Consider the following 9,506-nt stretch of genomic DNA (forward strand, 5'->3'; position numbering starts at 1 on the left):
CAGAGGTCCAAGGGAGACCTGGGCGATGTTCCTTTCATTCAGTAAACAAAGAACACGCGAGGCCTCAGAGGCAGTGGACAAAGGTGGCCAGTCTAACGACCACAGCCTTCTGTGGTGCAGCCTCAAATGCACGGAAGTAACTACCCTCAACCATCACCTGCAACACATCTTGTTAGAAAGAGGTCATAGCTAAAAAGGGGGTGGACATTTCCCTGCTATACAATGCCCAACCTAACTCAAGATATTTTTATACAAAAGTTGTTTGGCCTAGTCATACACACACACCAAAAAAAAGTGTCAAAATGTTTGGTTCTATCCAAAGGTAGTAAATACCCAAAAATTTTCTCAAAAAAAATTAGTCAACTGTAATTTTCATTAATTTTTTTATAACTTTCTAATACAACTTTGAGTGCCATTTTTATTATTGTGGCATCATGCCAATTTGACTGCAAAGCAATCACTATTAAAACCATCATTTAAAACAGAAGAAGGGCCGGGCAGTGATGGCGCATGCCTTTAATCCCAGCATGTGGGAGGCAGAGCTGGGGGATCTCTGTGAATTCAAGGCCAGCTTGGGCTACAGAGTGAGTTCCAGGAAAGGTGCAAAACTACACAGAGAAACCCTGTCTCAAAAAGCAAAAGAGAGAGAGAGAGAGAGAGAGAGAGAGAGAGAGAGAGAGAGAGAGAGAGAGAGAAGGAAAGAAGGAAGGAAGGAAGGAAGGAAGGAAGGAAGGAAGGAAGGAAGGAAGGAAAAAAGAAAAAAACAGAAGAGGGGAATCTTGCAGAATCCAAAATCTGGACAGATATCTCTGCCCAGTCACCAAAAAGAGATGAAATCCTATCAAGAATAGCCACTTTGTGATTTAAAACAAAACAAAACTGAAATTGTTGCATTTTCTGGTTACAGCTATTCACAGCCATACAAGTTCACATTCTAAAAGAAGAGAAATCTATGTTTTAAGAATAAATTATACATGGATTATTTTCCCCTTGGGGGGAAATTTTGCAAAATGAAAAGGACTCAGATGGGGCTCTTAAATAAATTAGCTGGGTCTAAATCTTCATCTTCATTGTCTCTGGGGAGTGAAGTGTAACCACTAATAACTAAAATACCCATAAACTGTCCTGGACCTTGGCATCCAAGACAAGGGTAGAATTAATACCTCTCCCACAGCCTAAAGGAGAAAACACAGCATAATGTCTAAGCCCTCCGACAGGTGCAGCCCAGATTATTTCTCTGTCCCAACCGTTGGCAGGAGATCTCAAAGGATGGACAGCCACCAAGAAAGTAAACACCTCTGTAGAGCAAAAATTCTGGAGATGGGAGACAGGACAGACTTGCACCTGCTCATCCCACACCAAGGACCACAGTCTAGGAGCAAGGACCAACTTCTTCCTGCACTGCAGGTCCAGGCTGTGCCCTTAGATCTGACAAAGGCATCTGTGTGTGGCTTCACTTCCTGCCACTGTCACACTGTCAAAAAGTTCCCAACAAGCACAGTGAGAGGCACACTTGGGCCGGCACGGATGTGACAGCAAAGCATAGACACACACGGCCTTTCAGAGGGGGCTGTGCCCACCTGACCGGTGGGCTTGGATCCTCCCCTGGAGCTGCCCCAGGTCACGCAAGCCCTGAGAGCCTCCTTTGCAGCCTCTTGGGAAACCCTCTTGGCACACACCCCAGCTGCCTCTGCCACCCATGTACAGCCATTGCTCTAACTTCCTCCTGCTACCAACCTTCTAGATGCTTCTAAACCTGACCGATCCTATTCCGCACTCCTTTCCGCCATTTCACACACCTCCAAGAGAAAAATATTCTTCCTACTTCCCAGATAATTCCTAATTGGAACTAATATTTTTTAAGTCGGTATTGATATTTGCAGCACAACCCATTCTTTTGGATAAAGCTTCCTTTTCAAAACTGAGACAGCACCACATCGGGCTTGTTTAGGGGATCAGTGCTTTTTTTTCCCCCAGTGGTTCCTTACTTTTTGAAGATTCCCAATGCACACGCCTAGAGATTCTGGGTATTACAGCCCTGCAGGGGGACTCAGTGTCCATTGCCAGAAATCCAGCCACCCAGCCTCCAACTAAATGGAGAATCCAATGCTAACCCGTTTCTACTTGGACTTCGTGCCAATTACCGCAACATCAACACAGACACCCTTCTCCTAAAAGAGACAGCGGTTTGTATCGATGTTATATAAACATGATTGTGACACCCAATCGTTGCATCCGCACAAGGCTTTCCGCGCCTGCTGTCGATGGTAAATGTGTGCGCGAGTGAAGGAGTGTGTAAATGTGAGTGTGAACTGTGTGCTCTCCTCTGCGCAGGCGGAGGCCATATTCCACCGTCCCTCCCGGCCTGGTGACAGGCCAGGATGAGGCTGCTCTTCAGCTGGGGTCCTGGGCAGCAAGGCCCTCCCCAGAAGGAATGCTACCTGCAGCCACAGGCCTCCACCACCATGTCCTCATACTGCTTGTAGACCACGTTGTTGGAGGCATCGATGTACAGGATGCTGATGGGGCTGAGGCGTGCGGGCACGCAGCAGGAGGCTGGCGCCGCGTCGGGTGCCATGGAGTTGAGCAGCGTCTGAATGATGGCGTGGTTGGTGGGCTCCAGGTGCGAGCGCAGAGGAAAGTCGCAGACGCCCTCGCAGTGATACGCTTCGTAGTCTAATGGTGCGATGATCCAGTCGTCCCAGCCCAGCTCCTTAAAGTCCACGTGCAGAGGCTTGCGACTGCAGCGACTCCGGCCTCTGCGCCCATGGCCCTTGCCGCCACCTCCACCGCTGCCCTGCGCTCCCCGCGTCCCCGCCAGAGCCGTCCGCCTTCGCCTGCGTCCGCCCGGGATTGCTTTCCGAGACCCAGCGCCTGGTCCCGGATCGGGTGGTGGCTCAGCGGCGGCCCGCAGCGCGCGGGCCTGGGCCCGGATCTCCCGGAACAGACTCTCTTTCCTCTGTGTACGGGAGGCGATCACCAACAGCGCGCGCTCCTCGGCAGCGGGGCCATCGCCGCCGCCCGGCCACCCGAAGCCCAGTCGCCGCAGGGACAGCGGGCTGCTCCCGGAGCCGGCCACCGCTCGCAGCACCAGGCAGAACTTGCGGAAGGCGCGCGGCGCGCGACGGTGGCTCTGCACCGCGTCGGTCACGTCGAATGCTTCCCAGCGCGCGGCTTCTAGGGGCTCGGCAGCCCGCGAGTGCAGTAGGTGAGGTGTGCGGGTGGCGTCGGGACAGGTGGACAGCAGCAGCAGCGGAGGGAGGGTCGCACCGTCCCGGTCGGGCTCCGGAGATCTCTTGCGCAGCACGCGCAACTCAGCACTCACCAGCTCGTCGGCATCAGGGAGGCCGGACACGTCGAATAGAAAGCTCTGGCCAGGCTCGGCCACGGATTCCTCTACGGGAAGGACAGAAACAGAAAGAGCGGGGTGAGAATAGAGCCAGTGCACGCAGCCGCAGCCGTGGGGGCAACATAGCTCAAGAAGGCCCATAGGAGTCAGCAGTCATCCCCACATCTGGGCTCCAGAACGAGTGCTGCCAATCTTTTCTTGTCTCCTACACCTGAAGCTTTGGTTCTTGCACCACTGCTGACGACCACAGACACACACACCTAATCGCTGAAGTGTGCAGGGCAAGACCGCACCACCACACACAGGACCAAACCTTAAGGCCTCTTTAGTTCCGTTGCCTGCTCCAGCGCCTTGCCTTTGCCTAAAGAGTAGGTCAGACTTACGGTCAGGCGCGCCTTTTCCCCAAGACTTGCTCTGTCTTACTACTGGGCTGAGCGCCCCCAAAGAGCTGCGAGTTCCCCCTGGCCCTACGGGAACGAAAAATTCCCGTTTCCTAAAAACATTTTTTTTTTCTCCTTTGGTTCCTTCTCTTCTCCCAACCTAGCCTACTAGGCAAATCGGACGCTGAGAATAGTCCAGAAACGAACACAACAGCACTGTGACTCAGAACCCCTCTCCACTGCAGGCCACCCTGTCCCTGCAGCAGAATGGAAAGGAAGGGCCAGGTTAGCAACAGGTTCTCCCAAGTCCCGCGGTGTGTTTCCCCCCTCCTCAACCCCATTCTTGGCTCCTCCTGGTGCTCCCGCAGCCACCAAAGAGAAGAGGAAAGGCAGAGGGATGCAAAGAACCTTCCAGGAAAAATGACGGGCGGCGATGGCGATGGCGATGGCTGCCACGGGTGCGCGCTGCTTAGTCTTTTGCTATGGTGTGATTTATTCCAGGATTGAGATTTTATTTCTGGTCATGGGCCCTTTTTCTTTTGGGATGGACTGGGGGGGGGAGTTTAAATTCCACCAGAGAGCAGATAAGGCGTTGCCTTTGAAGGGGGTCATATGGTTTCGTTTTGCCCCATCGGAGAGACCATGCAGACTCCCCCCACCTTCGGGATTCGTTCACCAAGCGTGGACGCCAGGCCTTGGTGCCTTAAGTCTACAGTCTGAGTGTGCTGCTCAAGCAGCCCTGTTCTAAACTGAAGGTGGTGATAGCAAGCTAAACAGAGGTGCTGGGATGTGTCCCCAGCCCCGTCCCACCTCCTCCACCCTTGCTTTTCCCTAAAGAGCTTTCTCCTCAGCCTCTACCTCTGGGTCTTGCTGGTCAAGCCGAGCTCCCTCTGTCAGAAAGATTTAGTTGGTTCTACAATACAGTACACCAAGCCAGCCCTCACCAAGTCTGATGATCCTGCTATTTTAGGGCCCTTCCCATGCTCTGATCTCCTGTACCCTATGCAGAGGCAGGTCTGGAGTTTTCCCTGATTTTGTGTACCAGATTGGAGCTTCCCATGAGTCAGTGCGGAGTGCTGTGACAGACCTTCTGAAGACTCACGCTGGTCCTAAGGGCCATTTGGGCCCAGGATTTCTATGTACCGAAAAGAAAGCTGTGCTTAGGACTGTATGTGTTTCTGAGATGGGTGAGTGCTGCAAGGTGGCCCCTGCCTGTTTTTCCACACTGCTATCAACAGCCTGCAGACTGTCGGTGGCTGCCCAACTTTATTTTTTCCGGCCTATTTGCCTTCCTTTCCTTCTTGATTTCCAAGCTAGATCTTTGGCTGGGCAGAATTAAGGCCAAAATTGCTTGCATTTCCGCCTGAAATTAGTTAAATTTTCCCTATCTGTCTGCTTTAATGGCTTCAATGGAGATTAATAAAAGCCAGATGACACACAGCAACTACCCGGCAAACCCACCCACACCCTACCTTTGGAGGGTCCAGCACAGGGTAAGATGGGATGCTTGAGCTCCAGGCAGCCCTGTCCTCACCACACAACTGAAGTCCTGGACTCAGGCCACTGGGGCCTGACTGCCACAGAACACAGGCGCCCACACTTCCCACACAGAAGCCACTGTCCACCCCATGCAGCCTGCTGAGAGGAGCCCTCCTGATACAGAGAGAGGCCATTTGCTTTAATCGGATACCTGTTTCTCTGCCCTGGTTTCTCCTTAGCTCCTTCAATTTGTGCATCCTTCCCTGGAGACAGGGAGCCACCATCACTGCTAGTCCCTCTTGGCGGGAATTCCAGGGTCCCCACTCCTCTCCTTTTTTCTACCTTCTTTCTTCCAAGGGCTCCAGTCCCGAAGCCACTCTAGACCCTTCCCCAAAGAAGCAGATCTTGAACTCCTCTCGCCTGCTTGAGGGAGACCTGACAGCCTACACTTCCACAGAGGGACCTCCAACCCCTCGGCCCTCAGAAACCAAGCCAACTGGCGCCACAGTCCAGGCTTAGCAAGCTCGGATGCGCTGACTTCGGAGACGAAGTTTCTAACACCTGAAGATGGGGTTCATGGGACCTTGGCTCACAACCCAATGGAGCAGAAGCTTGCCTCCCCCAGCTCATCCAGAACAGGAGCAGACAGGATGTGCTGGCATAGAAGATCCATAAAGTACCTTGAGTCGCTTGGTCAATGAAGCCAGTGATCGTGTCCGCGCGGCCGTGCCCCGAGGCTGCCATGGCCGGAGCCCTCCCAGCCAGGCTCCGGTAAAGCGACATCATGAAGTGGTGTGGCACCACCGAGCCGTTCCTGAAGCCAGAGCCCGCAGCGCGGCGCAGAGCGCGGGGCCCGGGAACTGCGGCGGCCTGGAGAGCTGAAGGGCCCGGAGCCGGGACGAGGGTCCGCCCGCCGCCGCCGCCCCCGGGGCTCCCGGCTGGTCCTGCCCCCGCCGCTCGGAGCACCGCGGCAGCTTCCAGCCCGTCGCGGGGACGGCAGGCGCTCAGCAGCCAGAGACACAGCGCGGCGGCGGCGCTCAGGTCCATGGGCTCCGTGGGCCGTTCGGTCGCGCGACACGGGCTCCGTGACTCCGGGAAGTCCCCCGACGCCTTTTGCACATAGTGTTTAATAATGGGGGAAGTGTGCGCAGCAAGCCGCTGCCCCCCTCCTCTCCCACCCCACCCCCGCCCAGCGCCCGGAGCAGCGCCCCCTGCTGAACGCTCGACCCGCAGCTCTGAGCCCCCCAACTCAGGCCTAACGCGCAATGCAGGGCAGGAGTCGCCTCCCCTCGCTGCAGCACGGTGTCCCGGTCCTTGCCAAGTGAGGGCCACCCGCCGGAGGCTCCCGCCACAGCTCTGTGCCCCGCCTCCCCACCCTAAGGCACTGCAACCCCCACTCCCCGCCCCAAGACCTGAGCGCTCCCCTTGGCTGGAGGATGGGGCGTCGCGCATACCCGCCCAGCTTCCTCCGCACTTCTCTACGGAGAAACACCGCCCTCCCCACTACTTTGCAAGTGCTAGGGTTGCCAGACCCAGGCCGAGGCAAGACTGGGTCCCTCCCACCCAACTTTCTCGCCTTGCGCCCCCTTGGTGGACTCTCACCCGGAGGCCACAGGGAGCAGCTACATGGGGATGTTTACTGTGCACTTTTGGTTGGTAGCGTCTCCAAACCATAGCCCTTTGAGAATCACAGTGGGAGGCCAGAGCAAGGGAGAGGATCTGTGGCGAAGGACGAAGGTCGAGTAGCTGTTGGGACAGGGCGGAAAGAGATAGATGGATTAGGACCGACTGTCGGAAAGGAAAAGATCTGGGCGGGGATCTTGCGCCAAAGCAGAAGCCGAACTCTTAAAGGGCTTGATGAATTAGGAAGGCAGCAGGGCTTAGAGTAGCCAACTCCCACGCAGAGTAAGGGCTCAGTGTTCAAATGTGCAACCATCGTGGTGACCTTCTCTCAACCGTCTGAGTAATGGGCGATCACATTTCTTCAAGGTCTGGAGGGCAAAAGGCAGCAGGCTGCTGGTATGTTCGCATGTAGCTACAAGCCCGGAGAGTGAGCAGCAGAACCTGGGGTAGCGCTCTGGTGCCACTGTGGTTATAGTACCCTTCCAGCGCGGTGGAAAAGGCGTCCACCTCCGCCCTATCCGTAGGGGACACCTGAGCTTGCAGACCCTGGGGCTCTTATTTGGCTAGCCCTGGTTCTAAAGAGGGGACTGCCCTGAGGAGGGAGGTCGCCAGCCTGTGGCGATTCAGTTCAGAGAAAGCCCAGAGAGAGAATGTCCAGAAAATAGATGAGCCACTGTCATCAGGCTTTGTGAGCCTGGGCCACACCCCTCCACTTTACTTTTTAAAAACTGCATTGGATACCAAACTGAACAACTAAATGGGGCCTGTGAGTCTGCAGGTCAAGGCGCTCTCTAAAAGCCGCTTCCAGATCAACTGTGGCCCAGGTGTGCTCCCATCCTGCCCTGTGGATGGACTGGGACACACACACACACTCAGCTGATTCTTCCCAAGCACTTCCTCCTCCATCCGGACCACCCGGAGACAGGGGCAGAGCTTGGTCTGGGGTCTGGGGATGTTTGGAAGCTGGAAGGAAAGCCCTGACCAGGGTCAATACCTGCAGAGTTACATGGGAGGTGAACGAAGCCTGAGCTCAGCCCATAGCTGGCACCTGGACCATGGCTTGGGCTGCCTGCCTATTCAGGGCCTTCCTGCTTTTGCCCGGATGCCAGACAGCTGGGTTGACAACCTGCCTTTGGTGTCTAGGTTGGGGAGCAGAGGAAAAAAGCCGTAATTATGGGTTTCCTTCTTTGGTTGCCCGGAGGAAGTAGCTCTGGTAGGACCCAGGGTTCCTACAGTAAAACCTTCCCACCCTTGGACACAGTGGCCAGCCAGGGGACTCTCTGCTCAGAGGGACACTGGCTCCTGGTGCCTCGCTGCCCTTCTTTCCACAGTAGGCTCTCAGGTCCAGACTGCGTGTTTCACAAGTCGGTTCCATGTTGGAAAACACTTAGAGCTCTGGGCTGTTATCGTCCTGGTTCCAGATCTGGCTTTGCCCATTATCCATCTTGGCAAGTCCCTCACTTGACTTGGCTTCAGTGTCTTCGATTGTATGTAGAGGAAGGGATCTGGCACTATCTTGGCACTGCATGACACCTCTGACCATAGGCCAACTTAGGCCTCTGGAAGCTGGGATAGATTGGTGATCCTTCCTGCAGTGGGTTTGGGTAAGCCACAGCGATTCTTTGAGACTGGATGCCCTAGTCTCTGAATCTGTGACAGAGGTGGCTTGATCACTTTGTCCCCTTTCCCCCGGGATATTCTGACTGCTAACCGTGAATCTCAAAGAGAAGTAGATTCTGTGAGCTCCCGTGAAGGCTTCGGAAGAGAATGGAAGGCATGGGAGGCTTAGCACAGCCTACCAGCTGTAAGCAAAGCAGGGTATAACGTCTTCGCTTGTACTTCTTGGTCCAGACCCGTTCATCCACCCATCTCTCTGCTCATTCCTTCTTGCAGCAACTTCTTATTGCTAGGCACCCTTCCGTGTGTTATGAATTCATCAACACTGCAAGACAGACTCATGGAGAGCCACGGTGGGCAGAAGACACAATGAACAGTATCACACCAGTGTCTAACATACATACTGTCAAGGATGCTCTGAGAACCGTGAGGATGGGAGAGGTCTTTTTGATCAGCAGAGGACACACCAATGCAGAGCCCCAAAGGGGGAAAGCATGGGGGTGTTGGGAGCCTGCCTGGCTCCTTTCCCTTACTTCTGCTCTTAAATGATGCTAACAAGTTATCACCTATCTGTTGCTTTATATGCCCCATGCCATTTCCTCCCTACAGCTGCTCTATCCGGTAATAGGGATTAGTATATCACTTTCTAGAATGTTGAGTCACAAAAAAAAATGGTAACAATTTGCCCAGAGTCAGGTGGGAAGTAGCAAAGTCTGGAGCTGTTCTACTGCCCTAAAGAGACGAGACTGTGAGGGGCTTGGGTCTGCTAACTCCCTCCATGACCCTCTCTGGTGGACTAGAAGCTTCTCAGCAGAGAAAGTGACTCTAAAGTCTAAAGATTATGAGAGAATCCCCCAGCGGACTCTCCTCTCTGCCTTGAGCTGGGAACTCACTGTGCTGAGAAACAGCCTGTAGGAGCAGCAGCAGGGATCACCCCACCCTCCCACCCTCCCACACCCCCCACTCCCGCTCTTTTGCCCAGGGCTTCCAAGGCCCGTGAATAAATTCCTATCTACAGTGAAAATGCAGAAGACAGAGAAAAAGGAGGTCAAGAAATT

At 54.5% G+C, this 9,506-nt stretch overlaps 1 protein-coding gene across 1 annotated transcript; it reads right to left on the reverse strand.

Moving 5' to 3' along the window:
- Positions 1–727: 727 nt before the first annotated feature.
- LOC114692035 (growth/differentiation factor 7) lies at positions 728–6,379 on the reverse strand. Its single transcript, XM_028867649.2, has 2 exons — positions 5,889–6,379; positions 728–3,396 (listed from the first exon to the last, which is right to left on the reverse strand). Exons 1-2 carry the CDS (start codon positions 6,253–6,255, stop codon positions 2,438–2,440), a joined length of 1,326 nt encoding a protein of 441 aa, XP_028723482.1. The 5' UTR covers positions 6,256–6,379; the 3' UTR covers positions 728–2,437.
- Between the last annotated feature and the right edge of the window lie 3,127 nt (positions 6,380–9,506).

Source organism: Peromyscus leucopus, chromosome 22 (assembly GCF_004664715.2).
Source record: "Peromyscus leucopus breed LL Stock chromosome 22, UCI_PerLeu_2.1, whole genome shotgun sequence".
Classification (NCBI taxonomy): Eukaryota; Metazoa; Chordata; class Mammalia; order Rodentia; family Cricetidae; genus Peromyscus; species Peromyscus leucopus.

Coding starts and splice junctions, on each gene's coding strand:
- LOC114692035 (XM_028867649.2), bottom strand. CDS start 6,255: ATGGACCTGAGCGCCGCCGCCGCGCTGTGTCTCTGGCTGCTGAGCGCC. Junction 3,397..5,888: donor CATTGACCAAGCGACTCAAG/GTACTTTATGGA, acceptor TCCTTCCCGTAG/AGGAATCCGTGGCCGAGCCT.